General features: G+C 31.7%; 1 protein-coding gene and 1 long non-coding RNA gene across 3 annotated transcripts; both read right to left on the bottom strand.

The window, feature by feature from the left end:
- Positions 1-4951: 4951 nt before the first annotated feature.
- Positions 4952-15039, bottom strand: LOC148600928 (uncharacterized). 2 transcript variants are annotated; one of them, XR_015917170.1, is made up of 3 exons: positions 14376-15039; positions 5961-6168; positions 4952-5134 (listed from the first exon to the last, which is right to left on the bottom strand). It is a non-coding gene; the product is annotated as an uncharacterized LOC148600928 (long non-coding RNA). The 2 variants fall into 2 exon arrangements; XR_015917171.1 differs by lacking the exons at positions 4952-5134; positions 5961-6168 and adding exons at positions 7424-7821; positions 8366-8541 and having other exon boundaries at positions 14376-15036.
- A 764-nt stretch (positions 15040-15803) lies between these two features.
- On the bottom strand, positions 15804-27879 carry LOC148600929 (protein RER1-like). The gene is made up of 7 exons (XM_088555080.1): positions 27736-27879; positions 25044-25133; positions 24646-24750; positions 23386-23485; positions 22555-22633; positions 19749-19884; positions 15804-19269 (listed from the first exon to the last, which is right to left on the bottom strand). Exons 2-7 carry the CDS (start codon positions 25110-25112, stop codon positions 19177-19179), a joined length of 582 nt encoding a protein of 193 aa, XP_088411206.1. The 5' UTR covers positions 25113-25133; positions 27736-27879; the 3' UTR covers positions 15804-19176.
- Between the last annotated feature and the right edge of the window lie 51 nt (positions 27880-27930).

The following is a 27930-nucleotide window of genomic DNA, read 5'->3' on the forward strand; positions in this document are numbered from 1 at the left end:
CTTTGTCCCTGGATTACATTCTTTTGATTAGCACTATAACCTTGGTTCCCTTGGTTACTCTTCCAACAAAATATGTCAGCCAATCAGTGCATCCAATGTCGCATTGCAACAGTGAGAATGGTATAATTTAGTTTAAAATAACTAGATGTTTGATTTGATAACGTATTTTGTCCATCATCTGATAGACTTAGTTTTGTAATGTGACTGTAATGTCAATAACTCTTATGATGATGTACTCGTAAAATTTTGATATTTGAATAAAATTATATGGAATTACTGTTTTATATTTTTTTCTGTCTCTTTGAGGCACACTTGAAAATAACCTGCATAGATTATATTGTGTGTACCACGTGATTGAGATTATTTCTTCATATACCGAAAAAATACATCGGTCATTCCTTATCGATTGTAAAACTGTTACTGACACATTTACAATTTTCTATAAAGGAACAGCTGACAGTTTCTACGGTTTTATGACGGTTATATAATCCAGGTATATCAAATTCAAATTTCCTCTGACATGAAACATATATTTAGCTTCCATGTGCACATGGCAATTTAAATGATAAATTGATGCTGAACTCATTCATCAAAGTTCAAGGTCACCGTTACCAAAGATAGAGTTAAGTATTACAAGGGAACTAGAGCACTTCTTTTATATTAGTAACTTATTTCTGGTCGTTTCCAGTCAACTATATCCTCTATTTTTTTTTATTTTTGCTTATTTGACCATTACTTGGAAAATACTACGAGTTTTCTTACAAATTTGTCAGTGCATCATAAGCCTCAGTGGCGAGCCGTAAAATTTGTGTGTTGTCGCAAAATTATACATGCATAGGTTGCATTTTGATAAAACATTCATTAAGGAAACCCAGAGTTTCAACTAAGTAAAGCATTGGAACATGGATGTAAATGTACTATTTATGATTTATCAAAAAGATTTAATACCAAAATGAATTATGTGTATGGATATACATTGCTGTTTCAAACTTTACTATACTAACACAAATTTCATTTTCGAAAGATATTTTCAACTTTTATTATTTTTCTTAAATGATATAATCGTTGTGTTTTCGTCAAGGTTTCTCATTATGTATAATGATACCTTGTTAAGCAGATTATTTTTAGCTTTGCGTCACTTAAAGTTTGTAAATGTCCATATAAAAAGATGTTACCAATACTTTCTGCTAAATAGAAACAATAATCATTCAATTTGTTACGGCTTTTCTATTTTACAAAGTGAGTACTACCGATATCTAACACGACAAACTGTGAGCCATGCTTATTCAATGATTTAACTGGCGCCATGTTGTAAATGATGTGGTCAAATTCAATTTACAATTATGATTTTAAAGTTGCTCTGTTCTGACATCGCATCCAACGATAAACTAAAATAAATCTTCTCTCGAAATATCTGGTACCTGTACTTAATAGTTAAAGACAAAACTGTCAGAAAATATTGTGCTTCAATCATATGTTCAAATGTCTTCAAACAGGAATTGCTCGAGACTGACATCGTATCCCACGATTTGGCATTCACATATAAAGCTTCTCTCAAAATATAAAGTGGTTGTAATAAATAGTTGCAAAGAAATCAGTACCGAAAATATTACAGACTTACGAAAGGACTGACAAAACCCAGGATCACTACATCCCGTCCATTTTAAAAGCGGGGTAAATAAGAAGTTATTTGACAATTGTTAAACATACATATTTATAGACTTTGAAATACAATTTTGCCGTGTAAAAGGATTTTCAATTTTAACAATTTTGTACTTATATATTCAAACTTTTTGTCAATTCGGTTTTTTTTTTCAAACCTCTTGAGATCGTGGAAAAAACAAATAATATAAAAACACGAAATTTAAAGGAAAAAGATAATTTAAGAAAACAGTACATACATATTGACCGGCTGCATGATGCTGTCATTTCAAACAGTAAACTAATTAATGTTCACGAACGATTTATGTTCGCTTATGTTGCGAGTAAGATTAAATCGTCGCGAAAAAGTGTTTTATAGTATAAATCATCTTTGAAAAATGTTAATTGCGAAATCAGATAACTGCGTTAATGAATTGACATCCCTAATCGCGAAAATAAGTATCCACGAAAAAAAATGGTATAAAGCAACTAGATCTCACTCAAAGACTGAAGTAATCTTGAAAAGCCTATATGGAACAAGGATAGGGATCAAATAATATATACATGTACCACGACTATATTGTACAAAGCGAAATCCGAACGACTTAATATAAGTCTGATATATGGCGCATATTATTTCAATTGATGAAGAATTAAAGAAACTCACATTGATCAATTGAATATTGAATACGTTTACTGGATATAGCAATGTATTATCAGATTAACCCAAATAATCTTGGAGAATAAAAACATTAATGGCGCATTATTCACGCCAAAACAAAAACAAAGCTCTTGACATATTATTTCAGGTATTTGACTAAACATTCCTGATGAACAGCTTTTTCAACATACATGCACTTTCTATGTATGAGAACGAAATAAAACAAAACAAATATAGTCATAATTTAATACCATTACACAGTGACCATAACCATTTTGACAAATTTTGTGAGGTGACAAATTTTTTTTATCATTGTTATGTCCAGTAGGTGACATTGTCTTAATTGTCATGCTTTGTAATGTCACTCCACTGCAAAAACTAATATCTTATGTCTTACCTCTTCAAATGATTAAATCCTGAGAGTCATACGAAAGTCAAGTCGAGGTTACATATTTATATATATCATTTACTATGATGCTTTTAATCAAAATGTCGTGTTATAAGGTAAAAAGGGAGTAAAAGTCATTTTTCTTCCCTTCGATGTCTGTAATGCTAGAGAGGTGAGACGCATTTGACTTCAGATGCAAATAAATCATAACCTTTCGTGTAGGGGTTGATTCAGGTCATGAATTCGTTGCTGTAGATGTCGTGAACGATTTTGTTATGCATAATACAGAAATGTTTTAATTTTTGTTACTTACATTCATATTGTCTATGAAAATATTTTATGTGACGTGCAAAGAATTAGAATAAATTTGAATTATTTCTGCGTGTGATTTGCCCATTAAAATATATTTGGAGTAAAATTGTAAAATGTATATATAAAGTGTTCTTAAGATGCAATTGTTCAGCATATATCACTTTTATAGACACTATATTTAGTAAACCCCGTCTATTGGTAACTTGACGTTTTTTTCGGTTAACGGTAACAAAAGAATGCTTGGCGGGGATATTATATCTTTCTTTGTAAAATCATGATGAAATGACTCTCTTATTTTCCATCAGTCCATCTTCTTAAATACGCTTCATGTGGATTAAAGGATCACCACGAGCATAGAATAGCCGATGATAGCATTGGTGATTTAACTGTTGGTTGTAATATCGACTAGCATATATTACTAGCATATATATATGGGTTTCAGCATATATTGTTTATGGTGGAAGTGCTAACTGGAATAACCATTTGAGATCTTCAAATGTATTTTGATTTCTGGGTGGTTGTGTATGCTTCGGGTAAATTATCATTATCATTTTAAGAACCACAGCCATTAAGTATACTCTGAATCCAACGCGCGGAGTAACATTTCAATCAAAACATATGTTTTATTTTCAAGTCGTTATTAAAGAACACTAGAATAAGTAATCAAGGTTATAGCGGTAATCAAAAGAATGTAATCCAGGTGCACCGGTAGGGTAAGCGTCCTCTGCTTTTCTAGAAGTTATCCGATGGTTTTGTGTGAAACATTGGAAGACCATCACACACATCTGGAAAACTATTTAGTTAATTTTGTGGGAAATCGGAATGCCGTTTCTAAAAGCAAATTATTTATGTTCAAAGATTAACAGGTTATTACATAAATGACCTGTATAAAGTCGGGATATCTTTCACGAGTTGGAGAATTTGAAGTCTTTTTAATCAGTGCAGCCTAGGGAAAGAGAGAAGACCAAGAGCTTCTCTAACGACCTAAAACTGATATTCGATCTTCAACGAGAATAAGTACCTATTTCTTCATCGAAAACATATATTCTCCTAGAGAGCGCCACCATTTCTGGAAGCATAGTATACAGCCACAAATTTTATCTTTCCTTTGTTTTGAAAATGTCTATGAGCTGCTACTTTTAATACGTTTCATTGAGTAAGTGAATGAGTTAAGACGTACTTGCGTGACCTCTTACGTGGGACGTCTCAACTCGAAAAGGGGTCATTTCCTGAAGAAACTAGCAAGTCTTCAAATCGTTCTCTAGTTAAGGTTTGGGGGCAAGTGAAGTAAGATAAAATAGACAGACCGGTGATTTGACAGTGAAATTTAGAATATTTTTAACAACTCCACTATGTATATGGTGTTGTCATCACTACAGAACTTTTATGGCCGTCATCTCATGGATCGTTCCGGTGTATCCATCTGCACCATGAAAACTTTTTTGTTCAACGTGTCATAGTTGTAATTTTTCCCCATGTTTTTTGTTGAATAAACTAGGATTGTGTTGTTATCCGCATACAAATTTTGAGATATTTACTGTTTGTATATACAATTGTTAGGAGTGACGAATCAAGAGGAGGGTAAGGTCCATATTTTTACTGGAAAACTTCGGTTGATTAAATAAAAAAATTACTAATCGTGACCGATATGCGCCCTGCTTATCAAAATGTCTGGATCCTCCCTAGGCCAATGCCAAGAATTGGATTTATCAAGTCGAGTCTTTTTTCGCTAATCATTAATCGGCGAAGGAACTACATTTAGTTATTTAATAAGGAATACCACTCATTTATTTGTCCAAAACAAATGATGAAGTAATGGTCTTTTTCTATAAATTACTTTGCTACGGAAAGTAAGCATTCAATCTACACATATACATATATCATTTATTTTCTAAACAAAAATAAACAACATTATATTTTCACAATACTATTTGTTAAGTTGTAGCGTTTGTAAGTTTTTAAGATTTTGATTTCAAATTGACAGAACTTGTCCCTTTCTTTGTTGTGATATATTCTCGAACAAAAGAATCATCAAGGGAAAAATTCATTTAAGTCTTACACAAACATCCACCAGAGGGCGTCCATATCTCCTCTCAATAACATGTATAGTGACACTGGATCCAATGTTGGTACTGAAACAGGGACAATATATGTAGTTGGACTGATTTGACTACAATCAATATGTTGTTGTCTTTAGTTTATCTTTTGTGTCTTACTAATAAGCTTTTTGTATTTTTATCTGTACTATTTAGAAAATCATGCATTTATCTCCCACTAAAACCGACCAAATCAAAGCAAATCAAGAACGATAACAACTCTTGCAAAGTGCTTATTTCATGTAAATCTATATAATTTTTTTCTCAAAAGAGCAACACCCAAATGAAAAACTAAGGTTATTTATGTGGTCTGTAACTGATTCTGAACAAGAAATACAACTTAATTTGTTGGGTGTTTGACATGCATGAATCACCTCCTGTCTGAGTTTTGTAAATGATACTCATCTGATTCTTTCAACTTTTCGGTGTTGAAGTTAGCTACCTGTTTTTATAAAATTTTGGTTTTGAGTACTTCTTATAAACTATCTACTTAAAGATTTAGATTTCCCTTTATATTTGGTTCTAATTCTACTCATGAGAAGTTGATCCGTAAAACATGTGTACAGCATATCGATATTTGCAATTTTAGTATGATCGAAAATTTCTGTATCTGTATTTTGTATTTACCAAACAAGAGATGAAACTTTTGTTTTAAATTTCAAGTTAGAAAAGTGCTCCTTTGAAACGGCTTTTTACAGGGTTTGTAAATCTACTGTTGAATCATACAAAACCGATTACTGGTTTGTATTTAGTTTGCTATTCCCGGGTACATTAACATAGAGCACATTCATCAGTGACAATGTTCTCATTTAAATGTGGGAAACTCTAAATTCCGAGAAAAATGGCCGAATAAAGCATTTACCTGGTTCTGGAGTTGGTTGTGGTGTAACGGTAAGACCACGTCTTTCACTTAAAATTCTTCGAAGTTCGGCAACTTGGTCGGGTGCTATTCTTGCTGAAGAACATCCAAATAGACAGAATGTGATCAACAGTATTTTCAGGGTGGTAATTTTTCTTGTTTCCATTGTAATGCCAACTTATGCTATTGTTCAATTTCCTTCTTTGTTTATCTAAAGCATAAAAAAACATAGTACTCCAAGAATACATCCGAAATAGATAGTTTTGCTATGACGACGAGAAATTTTGATGCATGTAGATAATAGACATTAATGTGACCGAACGAAAAATATCTGTATAGAATATTGCATGGAGATGATAATTTTAATATATGTTTTTCGTAAAGGTCGACTTTCTTTCAAAATAAAATATTCTTTTTAAGTAAAAAAAAATAATTTACTGTAGAATATACAATGTAGTTATAATATGTAAATCCTACATTATCTACAGCCTGTATATTTAAAGTTATGTGAAAGTTAAAAGTAAAAAATATTTATATATATATATTTAAAACTATTACTTACTATAAATATTCAAAGATCTGCTTCGTTTGTCGCCAATAAATGATGTGCAAAATTGTAACAAAAATTTAAATATCAAATTACACGGTTAGTTTTCCTGAAGCTAATATTGAAACTGTCAAAACATAATAATTGATAATAATTTATAGATATCAATTGTCTTTTTATCTGACAACTCCTCTTTATTGTTTTCAAAATAAAAAAAGTATATACATGTATATCATATCAGAGCAATAGCTTTAAGCCATTAATACATGTACAATCAATCTACCTATAATGAATTATTAATAATATGTTAGTATTGTCTGTGTATACGGTTTGTTTTCTATATGTTTTACTTGAGTTACCCCGGCGTTTTGTACAAAGAATTCCTAATGTTTGAATCTAAATTATTTTAGTATTGTTAGACCATTATACAATTATGGCAATATTGTCAAAGATAATGAAGTAACACTTGAATAGGAGTAAGACATATTTTCAGAAATATTCTAATACTCATAATGTTTTGAATTGTCCGAACCCTATCACATATCTCCACTTCCAATCACCAATGCAACATAATATTCTTGGAAATAACTTGGAAAAATACAGAGAAGGGTCAAATAAAAGTAAGAATAAAAATGTCTGATTATACAAGATTCTAAATGTTTCGCATAGACTAATTGTGTGTAAACTTGGAATAAAAGTAGACGCACGCGTTATGTCCGTGATGTGATGATGGTTTCCTCGAGATACACTGAAGACCCACAGGTGGTCTTTAGCTGACTTTTTTTTCATCCCGGTGGAATAATTACCTCTTTAACACATTCACCATACCCATTCTCGTTATATTGTTGTGTTATGTAGAGATTACTACCCTGTTACTTGCTATCACTTCCAATTTTCTTGACCCCTCAAGTGGTTAACGTGACTAGACCTTTTATGTTGTTTTTTATAGTTTATTTTATTTTTTTCATGTCTGAATTAATTTGAACGAACTGTTTATAATAAATATTTATTAGAACAGAATACAATTCATAACGCATGCATCACTATAAATATAAGTAAATATAAAAATTAACAGAAAATTAATTCTAGTGTTGCATTTAAAAAATAGTCTACATCTTAAGACGATTTTTTTTTTCTTATATAAATGAATATAGAATGGCATATATATATTATACAAACAAAATATATACAATTTCTACAGTATTCGTAGTAAATAATGTTCCCTTTAACATCCTTTTTATAACAGCAGCCACCACCACTGATTGTCTATATCTCCTCTCATTAACATATATAGAGCCATTGGATTCATTGACGGTTCTACAAGGATATAATTATAGCAAAATTAAACAAGTAGGATAAAATATGATTTTTTATTATGTTACATGCATATAAGATTTGCTGTTGACCGATTTGTTTGTGAATCGGGGGTATCCATTACTGAGCTTTACTCTTTTTTTCTAGTTTTATGATATTTATTAGTCAGCTAAACATAATATTAAACCTGTTAAGTTCTTACATGTTTTTCCTCATATTTACAATTTCATGATCTACTCTTACATTAAACACTTAAAATAATAGTTCTTTTGCGTTTGTTTCTTTGTTTGTTTTATTCATATGTTTTTGTCTTGTTTTGATAAGGCTTTTTTCCTGTTTGTTTTTTTTACTCTTGATAACACTGCAATGTAATGTTCAGACAGAGCAAGATTTAAAGCATTTGGTAAATGCGTGTTGTTGGTCGGTTCGAAGTTATGACGTATATTGACAAGTGGAAGGGTTCATCAAAATTATATATTGAAAACATTTAAAGAGCATCCGGGCAGAAAACGCTTTTAAACTTAGATGACTGTTGTAATACTAGTACCTGGTTTTGGAGTCGTCGTGGGTATTCCGGATATACCAAACCTTTCCCTCAATATATCTCTCAGTTTAGTAACCTGGTCTGCCGAAAGTTGAGCCGATGTTCTTCCAACCATAGTGATTAGTAATAAAACCAGTAGTGATGATCTGAAGCTTTCCATTTCTATATCCGTTTGTTACCTAAATTGTTAGAAATCATTGTTTATATTCAAATGTATGTTGCTTTATTGTTTTTTCCTTATATTTGTTTCTGTATTTATTTTGTAACAGTGAGACCAGTTTAAACCGACCATTTATCGGGAGGCATTCAGTTTTGGCAAGTGTTTGTTTTACTCAAATGGTCTTTAAAACTGATATACAGCGCGATTTCTCATCATGATTGCGCAAAGAAAATATTAGGTTAATGCCTGTCTGAATTAAATAAGTTCGAGTCAGCTGATAAACTCAGTGGTTAGACTAGTAGTACGGATTCTCTTTCTCTCTCTCTCTCTCTCTCTCTCTCTGTGGTTTTTTCATATCATATGATAATCAGAGGTAAACAAGTCAATATTTACTTAATCTTATCAAAATCATACGTTAATAATGATTATCATATGAATTGAACAACATATGATTTTCATTGGCACTTTTGGCTTTCTGGAAGTTGTCTTTTCTGTCTAGATTATTTTTTAAAAATCTTATTGTACTCTTTTTGCAGTTTACTCATCTTAAATCTAATTCTGTAAATGTCCCCCTCATCCATCTATTCCTTATGACAGCGTATAGAAATATCAATGATATTCAAATTCAAATATAAGAAAATAATGTATTTCAATTGCTTCTGTACTTACTGATCCTTTCTAGATAGCAGTTATTTTAAATATCAAACAGACAGGGGGTGATACATAAATGTAAAAAACACTACATATAGTCACTAATATTTGTAATCCAGAAACAGTTACACACCACATAACCAGTCTTAGTTTGACATTCGGTTGTTGCACTTAAGAAAAAAATTATTTACACGTAACATTTAAATTGTACATGATATTGGCACTAGCAAGAGGTATTATTATTATTATTATTATTATTATTGTTGAGTTAAATAGAGATGGGAGATGTATTTATGCTTTTCTCCAAAATAAAGATCGGTAGGTAGAAACGGCTATAACTACTAGGTATGCAAAATATGGTGTACATTATATAAAGATTGAAAAATAAAAGAACATTTCAGTGTGGGTTTTTGCACCGTTGAACACCTCTACTATTGACAATATCTTAATTTTATGTAGTTATGGTGGTGTCCAAATTCCATGAGGAATTTAGTTTGATTTACATGTATTATCAATTTAACAGATATTCCTTCTATGCATTAAATACTGTTTAAATTTCTGTTCTGGACAATAAAATATGTAAAGGTATTAGAATGAAGAAATTATGAAATTAAAAAAAAACAATTTTTGACTTAAGGCAAAACTTCTCCTGAAACCTATACGGGTCTCCAGAGAAGTGTTATAAAATATATTAGCAGTAGTAGTTATGATGGTATGTTTTGGCCCAAGCAAGTTTCTTTGTTAACAAGGTCATGGACTAAACAGAAAACTATATTAGTTCTATTAATGTGACAGGGAGTTTGACAAGATAGATTTTTATCTGACCTTAGCAAAGCTTATGGTGACACTAATACGTACAATTTAGTAACCTGGACATTAATAAGTGTCAAAGTGACAATAAAGTAACTACTAAGCATTAATCTACACACTTTTTTTCCTAATTAGGTTTTAATGTTGGGAAGAAAAGTGTGCTATGTGACACCACTTTAATCATTAAGAAGAAATAGTGTAATATTAAATTCATCAACGTTCGGTGCATTTACGTATTTTCTTCCATTCATTCATATGCATGCACGTGACTTTTTTTTATCTTTGTAAATACAATGTATAAAGATAATGAACCAATAAAATAATTGTTTTATCCAAACCCACCCCACACCATTTTTTCGTCAGAAAGGGAATAAAACGATAAAACGTTAGAGCTATTCCCCCATAATAGAACCAAGCTTGACTTCCGTGGTATTATGTCGACATCCTTCACTAAAGTAATTGTTCTTTTTTCTGCGTTTTGATCGCTTGAGTTTTAACCCAGTTTCTTTCTATGGTTAATTCACATAGATACATACACTTATACTAAATCAGGGACCTAATACACGTAAACTATACCCTGACTGTAAGTAAATCACGAGGGTGGGTAACTAAACAGGTAAAAGGGTACGGGTGTGCGGCCCCAAAAATTTCTACCCACCCCATTTACATATTCTGAAAATGAAAAACTGATACCCATTCATATATATATATATATATATATGTGTGTAATGACGTTGCGTACGTTGTTGGTGTCACTTTCGATTGAACCGGGGCTGGTTACGAAAACCGAATTATTGCTATTAGAATGTGGAGTTATCAAAGGCAATATAGATATTAAAATGTTCGAAAATGGTTGCTGTTTCAGGATTACAATCCTAAATCTTAAAAAAAAAATCCCGTTAATTGTGGAGGGAAAGCATTATTCGATCACAAGAATGTCCATGTTCACATGTGGACGGATAACATTAAGAAATGCTTGCTTCCCATTTCACCAATATATCTAAGTTGTTTCTTGGCGTATTTTGATAAAACCAATTTTTTTAAGAACAGTTTGTGCTGCAGACGATGTCATATTTTTCATGACGTAATGATAAGATCAAAGTGTATTACAATATCACAAATATCTCCCCTTTGGTGTGGACATTGTAAAAATGGAAAGAAACCGATTTGAAGACAAAATTTTCGACATGTTTTTTTAAAGTTATGCGGGCAGCTTTTTTTAATCGGGACTTTGATTAACTATATTGACAATTTATTACATAACCCAATGAAAATTTATATAAAATGTTCAATCAGTCTTTTTTAAGCCTATTTGTCCATATTTCAATTATGTCACAAATCTTAATTTTTTCGACGTTGGCCGATGGCTATTTTCTTGCTTACGGCTGTAAAATATAGCAACGAATAGTATTTTTACCAAAGTTTATTCACGCTTACAGGACTGTATAAATATTCAGAATACCATGCTTATTCTAAAAAATAACTAGTTTTATTGTCTAACGGTAGATAAATACGCACGTATGTTGTGATGTCACGTTGTCTTTTTCCCGACGTTTTCTACACGTTGCGTGCTACCCAGTCTCTATCAAAAGCTTTTTTCGTTATCTTTGAGTGAACTAATGAGTATGAAATTTTGAATGTTACATATATATATGTTGAATATAGTATATTAAAAAAATGGTACTTGGTTGAACATGTATCTAAGCGCAGCATTTTGTCTGTGTCTCACCAAAATGTCACAACATCTAGAATTTGTATATTTTATTTATTCACGCGTACACCATGCGAAATTCGAACGAACTATTCAAAAAGGCAAATGGTGTTGATTCTATTTCTTCATATACTTAAAAATGTATTCATCCTCCTCTATGGTTTTATCATTCCATTTTTTCTTTGGCTTAACAAATGGGTTATATATATATGTAAAATCGTGTCCAACGAAAATGTCACAAAGCGCAGTTTTGACGTTTCCAAAGTAAAGTTCTGTTTTGCCACGTCAAAACTCGTTTAACGCCAATTTTAAAAACAATAAAAAGTATTGAAAAGTTACGATACATGTACTAAATTATATTATTACGACTGTGGACGTAATGAATAAAAAAGTTACGATTTTAGCGAATCAGATAAAATAATGCAAGAAATATTGAAAAGACAGCAGGAAAAAGAAAGCCCCCCCCCCTCCCCACCTTGTGCGCACTCATGCCTGTTCATATGCAATGATGTCCCGGTGAAATCGGGATCAGCATGCCTGCATCAAAGTATTTTGAAATGTGCTGACACGCGTTTGCACATTCGCTAGTGAAATAATGTAAAATCAACTAATTTCATGATCGTCTAATTACCTCTTATTTTAGCTATAAGATATAATAAGCTGTACAAATCTGGCAAAAATATTTTTTTTATTTTTTTCAAATCGAATCAAAAACAAAACAAAAAAAATGATTTATTCTGGTGTGTTTTTTTTTTACCCCATATAACTAGAAACCCGTAAGTTTGTTTGTTTGTTTGTTGGGGTTTAACGTCCGAGCAGCAATATTTCAGCTATATTCAGACGATGAACATGAAATTGATGATAAAATGAACATGAAATCATGATGAAATGAAAAAGGGATGGGACACAAGGACAATGGGGTCGACAAATTTTGATTGCCACTGGAAATAGGGAGAGGTGGGTAGGGTTCTGAGCACTATTTAGTCGCCTTTTACGACAAGCTTAGCGCTGCTGCACACCCGGACCTGCACGGGGCCGAAACCCGTAAGAGATATCCAAAATCTGATTGAAAAATGCAAGCAGGATTAATAATGAGGAATCCAATGGAGAATCCAATGAAATAAAAAATTTCGAAATCGGACCAAAATAAAAAAAAAAGTTCTGAAAATGCTTTCAGGCGTTGCTCAACTTTGACCCCTATAACTTGAAAACCGTCCAAAGCACATACAATCTGCTGGACATTTGTTTAGCCGAATTAGATAAAGAACACATTAAAAATAGAATATCTAAAGTAGAAAAAAAACAATCTCCATGGGTTTTAATAAAATATGTATTATTTTTACCTTTTTTGGTCCCTTTCCTAAAGCGGCAGGGGCAACAAAGTCCAAATTGAATAGGAAATCTTCTTAGTTGTTCGTAAAATCATTTCATAACAATTCGTCAACAACTAAAGTTATTGCACGGAAACGAAGTGTCCTCAGACCAAGACGGCGACGACGCGGACGACGACTACGCCATAGCATTATACGACCGCAAGTTTTTTTCGTCGTATAATAAAAGCGGGGATTTCGATCTCAAATTTTCTCAAAGAAGGGATATTTGCAAAGGTTTTGTTTTCTCTAAATGTTTAGCAATGTTTTATGTTTAACAACAGAACTTACAAATTTCCTAAACGAGTACATGTATTCGGAAATATCAACATACATATACATTAGAGATATAAAACCAAATAGGAAAGATTCTCTTCATACGCTTTCACAATATGATTTCTGGGGGGTGCTACTGACTTTTTTGCTTGTAGGTTTGTTGGCTTTCTGTTTTAGTGAGAGTGTTTTACTTTTTTTAGCGCATCATGAAATTTGTTGTTATTATTCCTAACATTTTTCTCATTTCCTTCAAATCATTTTTAAATGGTTGATGCCAAACTATTTACCATATCGGGATGTAACCTGATCATTTCAATAGACCAAAACGTACGAAAAATTAATATCGAATCGAATGATTAAATAATAAAACATGTCGTGTTGTTTTATGTAAAAAAGCACACTTCTTTTTACATGTAACAATTATAGAACGATGTACATTGCAATACAAAAAAGACGTAAAATTTTGCAGATTTCGACGTTACCAAAAATGACACTAACACCGTACGCTAGTCCAATGCATTTAATATGCAATCCATTCATATTTATATGCATGGCATTCATCAGTATCTACATATCACAGCAGGATGCTGATCAGAACATTTAACATTTTATCATTTTATTTGACACCATTATCATGTCAGAGCTAATTGGATCCCTTCCTGCTTATCATTCACAATTCAATTCAAGTGATGATCTTTATTTACTATGATAATTTTAAGGATGACTTAACTGATGTCAAATCACTAACAATGTGTAAATAAGTAGCTTATTTTTAAATGGTAACCCCAATCACATATACTGCAACTAAAATGCCCATCATTTTCATATATCACTTATCATAAAAAGTAAACCGATAGGGGCCGCACATCCGTACCTACCCATTGAACTTATTACCCCCTCCCCCACCCATTGTAAAGTAATTGTGAATGAACGGACTGTCTACAACCGACGGCGACAACGGCGTAACACAAAACACAATATGACTGCTTTTTTCACGCAGTCGTTAAACATGAGACAGCAGCACAATGAACTTACCACACTGTCCGGTATACTATAATCTCCTTCGGTTGATTAAAGACGTCAGTTAGGTTCTTGGATCATCAATTTTTCATGAATAAACTCAAAATTCAATTCTTTCACAAAGCGATACAAAGCTCTTCAATAATTCGTGAACATGTATGGTCCTTGAATAAAATAGTATGTTAGTGTAAGAACATAAGACTCTGGTTTCTTTTCTTTTCTTTTCTTTTTTTTTTTTTTTTTTTTGTATTTAAAAGAACATGTCTGTATATATATTTTTTTTTGCTTGCGTAAATAACTTCCGTGGGGCACCGAAAGAAGTCGTGCCAATTACTTATGTCGGAAACCGTGTTGGTTTTGTATTTTATAATATTTATTGATACCTCTGGATTTTTTCTCTAAACAAATAAAGAAAAAATAAAGATACATATTTCGTTTTTAATCAACTGGATTAATAGATACCCTTTAATCAAATAATGTGAATCCCCATCGTTTTGCGCTCCCCCTCAACTTAACACAAAATGCATGACCTGGGTGTATTTCAGGTTTTTAAACAACAAACTACAAAAAATCCGAGACAACAACGTCATTATTTCCGCCAATATGTCAGATTCATCCTGCTCATTCGTTTGACAAAAATTGAAAAAGATTGTTTTGTTCGTCCTTACATTACGACAAACATCATGTACAATTGTTTAACTATCAAATAACACATTGTTGATTTAAAAACTTTATACAAATTTCTAACATTTTTGTAATGACGATTGTAAACAATCCTTTTACTTTACATTAACTTTAATTTATCATGAACATTTCTGAAAATTGTAACATTATATTGTGCTCTTCATATTCTGGTAATACCCCTTTATTTTCTTTAGTTTCCTTCAATAAATAAAAAGTTTTATTTAAAGCCGTTGAGAAAAATTGGCGTGAGAATGCTTACAAAACAAACTGTGAAGAAATTTAGTTTTCGCGAGAGGTTACTTTCACAGTATTAGTTAGTTATCGTTAATTTCCAAACTTGTCTGGGAGATTATTAGGAGCAATTATTAGAATAAACTGTATCCTAGTATATGCACGAGATCGCTTATGAAGTGTGACGGACGGACGGAGGTACATTAGCACGAACACATAGTATTATGTCGAATGTGCTGCTGTGGGGACATCAACATAAGAGAAAAATAACTGATTAAATTATTGTCCACCTTTAAAAATATGTTGGGGTCAGCGACGTAAAAAAAAGTCAACCTAAAACTAAGACTGTCTTGTGTCATGTTTTTTTTTCAGTTTGGTAGAACCATAAGTGGACATTTCTCCTTTGTGTAGTTGCCAATTCATACAGAAGCAAAATATTTAAAAACTATGGGCGAGGAGACATAGCATACCTCTTCATGACGTTCTCAAATAACAATACACCTTGTAAGATAAAGGAAAACACACACACTTGATAATATAACTTTATTGATCTTTGTTTCAAGAAATGTACATGACTTATTTACAGTTCAAAATGAAAGAGCAATAAAAATTAAACACAGACAATAGTATTACTGCTAATTGGCTTGACATTTATAATAGAAACTAGAATCCAGGGATGAATAGAACTGGTGCTTAAAAATTGAGCAATAACATGTCATTATAATAAAAATGCGGACAATATAGTAAAGCAGAATGTAAAATAGAAAAAAAAGAACGAAAACTTTAATCCCAGCCTATAAAGTCACAACTGATCAAAAGTGCCATTGACAAAAGACATTATGGTTAAAAAAGAATAGAAATAATTCACAGTATCAAAATAGATATGTTTTAAAGAAAGACACAAAAAAAAGCATTTCTTTAAATGTCTTGAATACTAGCACTGGTTGTAATTCAATATTAAGTATTTTCATTTATGCATTTTACATTTAGACTGCTTAACAAAATTGTTTGAGTATTGGAATTGGAACACATCCTTCCCTCTTTTTGTTTAAAAATTTTGTAATAAAATATTTCCTGGAACACATCCCCCCTTTTTCTGGAACCCAAATTTCTAAAATACGGTAGACATGACATAGTTCAAGTAGTTTGTTTATAAAATAAATGACAAGCCCTAGTCATATCGTGACATTATATCAGAATTTGGTATGATTACCAAATAAATCACAGAAACTCCATTTGACCATTTTTACCATGAACTGGCCACTTACGTCATTCATAAGGATATAAATGGCCAGCCCGTGGTAAAACAATGATAAAATAGAGTTTCCATGATCTATTTCGATTCTAATAGGACTAGTTTCTTCGTATTTTTGAATAGACGCAGCCTATGTGTTGCACGAAATGTTAGTCATGTGTTTATCACTTTTTTATCATGGCTGTTGTCTTAGAGCTTTGGATCATGTAATATTAGAATTATAAATACACCAGGATAATTTAACATGTATCAATGACTCAAATGAAATTAAACATGTACAAAAAACACACAATACAAAAAATAGTCACAGTCACTGCCATTATACACACATAGAGAAACTTAATATAAATTATAATTTTTTGGGCATGTTAAAATAATAATGTTATAAGCATGGCCTCACAATTTTATGAATATTAGGACTATACAAGTAAAATTTCACTGAGGGCAGTCAAATGCTACATCAGAAGAATTCCAACCCCTTTAGGAAAATTTTATTGATTCAGCTAATCATATAACAAGCAAACAGATAGAATTAAGGAGCAACTTATTATAAAAATAATTCTGTAACCAGAATGGCTCCCTATACTTATATAATGAAATCCTTGTATTCCACTTATCGTCATTAAAAAAAAAGGATTTTCACATACGTATGTACCTAAGTGACACTTAGCATTAACAGAATTAAAGCTTATAACAGCCTCATCACAAAAATGTCATCGTGATTGGTCCATTAAAATATACTAATGAATCAGGAAGTTTAATTAATCAAAAACATAAAGATGTAAGAATCATCATTTAAAGACTAGAATTAAAAGCAGGCAAAAACTTACAGAGAACAATCTTCTTATAAAATTTTATTGTATAGCAACATATCAGTATAACTTTATTTATACTCAAGGGAGTTAACAAGACCTTAAAAGTATTTTATTGACTCAAAATGAAACAGGATAAGAAGCGTAAAGATACATAATCAGGAATAGATACGAATGATTATTATAGGTATGCATTCTTAGGAGGTTGACCCAGCATACCAACCTTCTAAATTGGAAAAAAAATTGCATAAAATCTTGAATTTTCACAAATTATATCCCCAAAAATGTTCTTACCTTGCTTCGCTTGGCCTTTAGTTGTATCATACCCCCTTATCAGAAATCCTGAATACACCCATGTGTTTTCTCTTACCCCATAATTTCTGACATACTTTTGAAGCTTTAGTGAATCTTACACTTTCCAAGCAGAACAATTGTGCTGACAACCAAAATGACTATAAAATGATAACTGAACATTACATCATATTACAAACACTCCTTACATAACTAAACCAAACTCACATTATCTTCTGCCTATGTTTACTGGATTTCTATAATTCATGTCTACTGTGCATAGCTATAAAAATCCCACTTGTTCAATCTTTGATACAGAATATTTTATCTAATGGGCCCTCAAAAAAATACTTGATTCTAAGGCCCTCTCTCACCCAGGGCTCTTCACCTCTGTTTATGCCTTAAAGGTGCTACAATACCTAGACCAACAAAAACCTTTCGCTCTTTAATTTTACTTTCACTATGAACAGTGTAAAAAAACCCACATCACTTAATGGAGACAACAAAAAGAAAATAATATAATATATCCTTCTCTCAAAGATTTGAATGAACCAAGATATTAACTCCAAATGGCCTAAAACAAAATTAAAATTACTATTACAATAGATGTTCTGTCAAACTACATGTACACACAATTTTTTTAACACACAAACCTAAAGACTAAAACCTAGAAAAAAAACAAGGCTGAATATTGGAATAAATAAAATAAGCAGATACAAGTACATCTGAAATTTCTATTAGCTTAGAATGAAAACTGTCATATATCTACATGTATTTCTAATGTACCTAATCCCAAGAAATCTCATGTTTATATATTTTAACCACACAACCTTTGATCAGTCAAAACACCACCAGGGTACCTATAATGCAGGGATCGAAAATAAACATTTTCCCCATTGGCCCAATTGGCAACCTAATTTTGGATGTTGTTTCCTGTTTAGTATATATAAGGGCAAGTAACCTTCACTCTCCATGTTCAGTTAAGGCATATCTTGTCTGCTTGATTTGTTGACAAGTTTTCTTATTTCCACCCCGTAATATAGTATAATGACAGAGAAAATTTTTTCTCATTTTATTAGAGCTTCAGGTGTGAAAACCTATTAAAAAGCATATAGTAGATTTGGGCAAAATGTCCTGGGGATTATCCTTGGTGCAATAAATTTGCAAAATATTTTAAAATTGAGCCTCTTTAATTGGGTAAAGGTTCAGTGAATAGCATAACACTAACATCATCTAACCAGTGCCAATAATTTATAAACAGAATACAGAACTAGTAAATATTATAGATCCTTTTATAACAGTTTTTTGTACAGGCTCAGTTGATACTTCAATTAGAAACATGCTACACATTTTAAACTCTTAACAGTTCAACCCAATTTTTACGGGGAAGTGTAGCACTTACGATGCAGAAGTGCCAAATGAGCCTTGATGGGAATATCTCTCTGTCAATGACTGATATTCCAAGTTGAGGAGATCACAGCCATATAAATACTATGATTTATGGAATTTATACAATGAAGTACTATCTAGAGTGTCACATTCATCATTTGGCATTCACAACTTTTCCTGAATCTTCTTTACCTAGGTACTTCCTTTTCCCATGAGAAAATGGTAAATATTTGTACTTTATCATGTGCTGAAAACAGAAAATTTTATTCAAATTTCTTTTGTAAAATACATGTATATAAAATACTTATTCTTTTCATACTTAAAATGACCATAAATTTTGTGTATATAACCTGATCAAACTGAAATTTAAACTTGATCTTTATTTTATGATACTCAGTAACTATAAAAAGTTTGAAAAAGATCCTTTCATATCTTCTGAAGTTGTCATCTGGAAACCGTTGGGGAAGGACAGATGGACATATAACTTTTCGGAGAGTATCACTTAATACAAATACTGCAAAAAAGTCTCTTTATGTTATTACATCTTTGAGACAGTGTTAGATGTGAAACTGTTGTGAAATGAGATTGACTTGTAAATCCAGGAACAAAGTATCCATGAAAATAATTGGTTTATGGTGGTTTATGAAGAAATTAACAGATAAGACGATGGTAGTAATACTCTTTTCAAATCAGCTGGTCACTATTGCTTACAGACTTAAATCTTACCTTAATTTGTCTTTTCATTGTTATAACAAACAGTAAGATGAAATACATGACTAAGATAGGCCAGAATACTGGTATATTTAATGCATCAAAGCAGGTACAAATCATAGCTATAGTTATAGCCTTTACAGCACTGTACCTGAAAATAAAATATATAAATAATAAACAGGTACAAATCACAAATCATAGCTACAGTTATGGCCTTTACAGCACTGCACCTGAAAATAAAATATATAAATAATAAACAGGTACATAACATAGCTATAGTTATGGCCTTTACAGCACTGCACCTGAAAATAAAATATATAAATAATAAACAGGTACATAACATAGCTATAGTTATGGCCTTTACAGCACTATACCTGAAAATAAAATATATAAATAATAAACAGGTACATATCATAGCTATAGTTATGGCCTTTACAGCACTATACCTGAAAATAAAATATATAAATAATAAACAGGTACAAACCACAAATCATAGCTATAACTATAGCTATGATTTGCACCGGTTTATTATTTATATATTTATTTTCAGGTACAGTGCTGTAAAGGCTATAACTATAGCTATGATTTGTACCTGTTACATGTACAAATCATAGCTATAGTTATGGCCTTTACAGTACTTTACTTGAAAATAAAACGTATTCAAGTTAGTTTTTTTTTGCCTTCAAAAACTGTTCTTAAAGTCAAAGGGGTATAACTCCAAAATTCTATTGATCATAAATTCCAGGTAATATGCACAACCACACTTTATGTCCTAACTACCTACAAGTTTCATAAATTTTGTGCAGTAGTTTCCAGTGAGTTATACATACAAAAGTGTGAGGGCCACAGAGACATGGACACAGACAGAAGGACCGTGCAACAATAATATGTCTTCCTAAGAGATATATTTCGTAATGTATAAAAAAAAAACATCTGTTTATTTGCAATTTTGATGAGAATGATGTAAACGTAAAATGAACAAAAGAGAATAGCAGAAAAGGCAATTTTTTCCATAAATGAACTTTACATATATCAAATTGCTCAACTTCAACTGGGCAAAATTGAAATTAATTATACAATAAATCTGGATTTGACAAAGAGAAGCAGAGGAAAATCATCTGTAAAATTAAACATATCAATGAAACAACTTATTAATTTAACTTCATGGGAGAAAAAAATACATGACACTGTTCATTGTTGTGGTCAAAGGTAACTCATCAGTCATGTACATTTCAAGTCTCAACTACAGTGACTTATACACAATTTCTACACCAGATTACTGATTAATGCTGTAAATATTAAGTCTAATAAAGTCTAAAGTCTAAATAATAGTGTTTTCCCCAGGAATTTGTAAAGGGATGGTTATTTAAGAATTTTAAGGGCACTCATCCATCACGGAAAGTTACATTTGGGGCACCCCACCGTGACATCAGGGCAATTCATTTACTGAAATCTCAATAAACATCCTTCACCCAAGCATGGTATTGTAAAAGTATCATAAATAGGGAGTTAACACAACAGGAGTACATGTTAACATGCTAATTAGTTAAAAATAATTAAATTAATTTTCTAACTTGAATGTTTGGTTTGGCCATCTGGGGCACAAGTAAAATTCATGATGAAGGCAGCATGGTGCTAGAAGATGAAGGCATGGTGCAGTGCCATGCTAAATTGGTGTGGGGAAACCTCTAAATATCTTAAGAAACATGTACACTCAAGTTTTCATATGTGAATATGGTTTCTAAAGCCACTTATACTGAACTGTAATCAGTATTTCATTTTCATATTTCATTTGAATAAAGTAACTTAAATGTAGTGAAACAAAGCCATTCTAATTTTAGCCTGAATTCTGCTGGTACATTTCTGTATTAAATTCATAACCAAGTTACATTTTTATATATATATATAAAATAATAAAACTCACTACTATTACGCTGTTCTAGTTTAAAAATTTAAGGTTTCCACAACAAAACTTGAATAAAAGAATATTTCATCACTGAATGTCTGTTTTTTAACTTAACAGAAGATTTTTTAATTGTCAAAGGAAACGTTCAACATTATAAACAATTTCCTCCCACCAAACTTTCTCTTGTCTTCATTTAAAAGAAATGGGAATCCCAGAAACCTGAATAATAATTTCAGATGTAACATGCTTTCTGATTGGATAAAAGTTATTGTCCATCATCTCATAGACCAAATTTTGTTGTGTGAATGTGATGTCATCATCTTTCTTTGATGAATTACTCCTTAAATTTTGATACTAAAATAAAATTATAAGGAATGACTGCTATATTTTTACACAGGTTATTTTGTGTGCACCCATGTGTTTGTGGTTATTTCTTCATAGCCCAAAATATAACAGTCAGTCCTTAAAAACACAATAATTGAAAAAGGAAGAGTGAATAACCGTAATAGGATCACATGTGCCAAAGAAGGCCTTGACTAAGCAAGTAGACGGAACCTTTTTTGCACAAAGTTAAATCTTCGAGCTTTCTTAGAAAGAGATATCATATTTTGGTTCATCACAATTACCAAATATTATCCGTTTTACTTTATAGATTTTTCACTTTAACCAAATGATTCTCTTTTCATTAATTCTATATATAGAATTTCTCATATAATTTATCACTTTTAATCAACATGAATTTTAAATTCTGCGACTGGCAAATTAATATCCATGTTGCAACATTTTCGTCTGGAGAAAGTTCAAAAGTGAAATTGCTTAATTTATTTAACAGTATGAATTATAGAAATGTATTACAAAGGGAACATTCAATAAATCACTGCTATCTTTATAATAGTTTCTGCTTAAAAGACTTACCAAAATTTAAACTCAGGTAACCTCCTCATGAAAGGTTTAAATTCTTCATTTGCTTTTGTAGGTAATGAGGGACCATCCTCTATAACAATAAATAAAAAGTTCATAATTATGTACATGTAATAATATAAAACAAGATGAATTGTTTGTCAACTGAAGATCCCTGTATACGGCCAGTTCCATAATTTGAAAATACTAATCCTGGATTCTTATCCTATATATTTTCCATTGGGGGAGAATATCTTATTTCCTTTAGAATAATTTATACATGCATTTTCAATTACTGATTAGTAAATTCCATTTAAGGCATCTTACAGAACTTTCATACAAAACTGAAGGCATTGTACACAAATTACACATAAGGGCTATTCTAGTAAAATTTCCCTAAAGGGAGTTGACAACATTTAAACCTTGGTTTGGGATATTTCTGATATTTTACAAATTTAATGCATTGCAAGTATGATATTAATTCTCTTGGTAGTACCCCTTATGAATTGTGGTGTTCCACCCTCTTCAGGAAAATTTTACTGGAATAGCCTTGAGCATAAGTATAGTAATTTTCAAAAATAAGGAACTGGTAACAAAACATCTGATATATTATATTTGAGAAACAGTATCTGTCTTTGCTAGTAGTTGACTATCCTATTTCTAGAATAGGCAAACAATTATCACTCATATTGTATTGCCAAATACTTTGGACAGAAGTGGTGATGACCAATTTTAGTGTCTTTTCTTTGACTGCCATTTGAATATCATTATGTCTGATTATAAAATGATTATAGATGAGTAATAAATGGTCATTTTTTAAAACTTTTTAAAAATAAAAACACCTACCCTCATCATCAATAATAGCAGGATCTACTTGAGGTGTTAAAAAGGCTATAAATAGATTCAGTAAATATATTCCTAGAGCATAAGTAATTATATACCATCCCTAAAAAAAATAAAAAAAGAATAAATTATTGATATCAAAATCAATTGAATAAAAGAACATATATTATAAAATGTTCAACTGCTATGATTCATTATGGTTTTCAATAGAAGTTATTAGAAGAAATTATCAATTTCACTCAAACTTCTTGTTTATGTAAAGAACATTCATAATTCTATTTAAAGCTGCATTAGCTGCCAAATTTGTTTAGTTCTGATTCTACTGAATTTTGCAGATTCAATGAAATTATAGTAATGCAATTGAAGCAATAAATGTTGGTAATTCCTACAGAATATTGTGAAAGGAACGTCTTTTTAATCAAAGATGATCAATAGCTCTGATCTAATCATTTTTCGCCATTACTTCCGAAGATTGCCGACAGGACATTCACCTGGGTTAAAAATACTTTCACCTTGGTAAAAAAGGTAACAATTACCAATACATAGGTAAGCATATGTCTTGTTTACATTTCATTTCATCTATTTCTTGATTAGTTTCAAAATAAATAATGACAATTACTGGCCATATTTGTGCCACATAATATCACAAACCATAACTTTCATAAGGATCCTTGCGTTATACTCAAACTGTCCTTTTACGGTTTGAGTTCGTTGGTCTACCCTGCTGTTGAATAACCACTTTCACTTTGCAATCAGATTTTTTTAAAGAATTGACCCTTACAGCACATACACGGATTAAGGTCACCAGAAGTTACATGCATACAGATTTATCTAGATTGATTTTTTTGTCTTGCAAGACAATAAATGTATTGACACCTATTTCATGTTTTGTATGGATTTTATTTGTGGATATCAAATGAAATAATACAGGAAAAGTACAATTTAGTAGAAATAATTCAAAGTTAAGGCATGCTTCAACAGAAACAAACATTTACGAAAATGACAGCTAATGCAACAATAAAATTAACATGATCAACTTCATAATAAGTCATTAACTGAAAAACTAGCCAATATGCTAAGGAACTATCCTTTTGTCATAATAAACAAATTTTACTTGACAAGGCCAGTAGCCAAAGGCAATCAAGGTATAGTGAATAGTGATATACATGTACATCAATAACATCATCATTCTCAGGCTACAATTTTGCAGTCTTCAAGATACATGTATACCTATATTTAACATATGCACTACATTTTACTAACCTGTAATATATATACACGAATACCATACAATATGAACCATAACACTAAGAATGCCCATCTAGCTGCCAAATGAGGGGTAGCTTTATCAAGCATTCCCTGATGAACCTAAAAAAAAGGATAACTCAAATTGAAAGAAGCCATACTGCATTGTGTAATTTTGGCGGTATTAATTGTAATATGTGAGCATTTTAAACCTGTAGCATGTCAAAATATCATTTTTATACATTTGTAAATGACCTTTTAAGCTGGATTGAGATAAATGAAGCATGATCCTCGGAGGCTCTCTAATCCCAATCACTGTATTATTTCAACTTATTGCACATATATATTATGCATGTTTTGTTTTGATATGTTTAATAATTGATAATTATGTAGGTTCATTTATAAATTGTTATTACCTCTCCTATTCTTTTGAAAAACATTGTAACAGCTCCTGGCTGAGATGCTGGTTGGTCAATGGCATCCATTTTCGATCAAGTTACCTAGAACTAAATATATCATAAATAATGATATACATTGTACACACATAGAGTATACACTGGACATATCTTATAAATATTATGATGATATAACTATCCTTCATGTGGTAGCAATGACCCTATGTCCAAGAATATATGACTTTTTAAGTTGGGGATTCTGCAGTATGACAAGAGTACCGTCCTTTAAACGATTCTTATGACTTCCAAGTTTAAATCATTCATGTCGCACCTACCTTTTACTTCTGGAATCATTTTCCGGTAAGCTGATACCATAATTGCTTCAAAATATTACATTTTTTATTGAAGTATTTATCATTTTTCAAGAGAGACCCAGTTTTGTTGACATTTTGAATCGTAATACATGAGAAGTGGTGCAAGACAAAAGTAGGTGCAGTTTGTCACTTTTCATTCAGAATGGAGCAGACAAGACTTTGAAAACCTGAATCTAACAGATTTTATAATTTAGGCGAATAATTACATGTCTGCTACTGTTCCATTCCAAAGGGCAGTACTCCTCCATACTGCTGAATGTCCAACTTTTTGTATGGCATGTTGTTTTGAACCCAACACGACATATCAATATCAAAATAAACAAGAGGCTCCCAGAAGCATGTATCACTCACCTGGTTGAATTTTGCCTTTCAAGGACAATATATTAAACAAGAAGTTGTTTCAAGACATTGGCTGAAAACTATTAAAAAAAAAATTCTGTCATTTACCCTTTCAAGGGCAATAACTCTTATAAGAAAGTGTCTGACAAATTTTATGCCTGAAGACTTTTGTAGTCCTAAAAATAAGAATCATTTCAGCTATTGAAAGAATTTGGCTAAAATAGATATATGTGAAAAACTACTGTCTGACCCCTCTGTTCTATTTTTAGTAACAGTGGCCGTGTTTTTCGATGGATCAAAAACCCCCACTTCAATTCTATGCAGGATACCCCAAGGAACACTTATACCGAGTTTTGTTTCAATTGGTAAAATAGTGTCAGAGGCAGACCCATCGAAACCTGCCGGACCGTCGGACCTGTCCGGTAAAATTGTCCCGGGTCCGGTAAATACACGTGGCTTGTCGGCCCGGGTGTCCGATGTTTTTTTCTTACGTTAAAGATTTTCTCAAAACTGAAGTGGTTTTTGTGAATAATAAAACTAGAACGTTTTAATAATTACATGAATAAGTCTACAGTCTAGCGAGATAAACAATCAATTTGACTGTAAACAATAATATGTAATTTCCGGTTCATTCGCTACACGTCATTTCGTCCTTTGATATATCGTCCCTTCCGTTGTCTCGCTACTCGTTTACATGTGAAACATTGTGGAGAGCCTTTGTGACAAAGACAATGATGATGATTATGAAGACAGTGAATGTTTTGACTATCAAGATGAAATGTTAAATTTTGAAATGATTATGTTTTATGCCAGAGATTGAGAATAGATTTTATAATTTAATAACAATAGTTTATTTCAAATTTAAAAAATCAACAATATATAATACAAAGAACTCAAAACAAAGTTCACATGTTTTGTTTATGAAGACTCATCAGATACACTCTAGCCAAAATGAATAATGGTGACAAATTAACAAATTCAAGAGCCCATACCCAGTAGTTTTAAAATCAGCTTGATAATAAAATGTACTTGGAGATTCCCAACCCCCATCAAAAATGTTAGCGTGTCGATAAATTGTTCAGAGTTTTTTCGGTCAGACAAATTGTCGTTCGGTCAGACAAGTCATCACCTTGTGTCTGACCGAATGTCAGATGTGCTTAAAAAAATTTCGATGGGTCTGGTCAGAGGAGAAGATTTTTGAAAGAATTAATATTAAAAATAGCAAAAAACATTGAAAAAGGGCAATAACTCCAACATGGCATAATAGATTAAAATGAAAATTTGGCCACAGATAGATATCATCATGCTGGACACTTTTACCCCTTTCAGAATGGGCTAAACCTAACCGTCTTGGAGATAAATGCAAAAAACTATTGCCTGACCCCTATGTTTTATTTTTAGTAATGGCGGCCATGTTTTTCAACGGATCAAAAATCCCCATATCAGTATGCAGGATACCCCAAGGAACATTCATACATAGTCTACGGCCAGGTGAGCTAAAAAAAGGACAGTTGCAGGGTCAGAGGAAATTAGGACTACCCTGCTCAATGCCACCACCCTTATATTGTTTAATCACTTACACAGTGGTTGCGAAGTAAATTTTGAGACAGGGTCATATGCAGGATTCTCAATGATATTCACAGTGACCATTTGTTTGAAAACCATACACTTTTCTTTTGCATGTAAATTGTATATAAATTTCTACTTGATCTGTTATATAATGGCTAAAGCTAGCACAGTAGCAGATAATAGACCTTTTATTAAACTAATAAAAGTGGAATATTGTATTCTACTTTTAAGATGTAAAGTAGTTGCTTGTATTAATTGAAAAAAACATTCTGGTGAAGGAAAAAGCTGAAGATCTTGTCCTGAAAGTGTACAAATATATAACAGTTTTGAGGTGGTTGACAAGTTATTTGCGAAGGATGCCTGTATACTCCAATTGGGCCAAATGAAAACACACGAGATTTCAAGAGTGCTCAACCTTTGCCAGATTTTACCTAGATTTGTAAGTAGACTCTTTTTCGTAAATAATGAGAATTTTGGTTGATTATGTTTGTAAATGTTGATTAAGGACTGTTTTCGGCATTTTTGTACACGTTGCAGTCGGTTTCTTTCCAGACCGATGGTGTACACTTCACTTCCGGTTCATTGCGCAGGTGCAAGAATTAGTCTATTCGTCCCAATAATTTTTC

This window comes from Perna viridis, chromosome 12, assembly GCF_037379345.1.
Source record: "Perna viridis isolate PV_CMFRI_1.1 ecotype Kerala chromosome 12, ASM3737934v1, whole genome shotgun sequence".
In the NCBI taxonomy this organism is placed as follows: domain Eukaryota; kingdom Metazoa; phylum Mollusca; class Bivalvia; order Mytilida; family Mytilidae; genus Perna; species Perna viridis.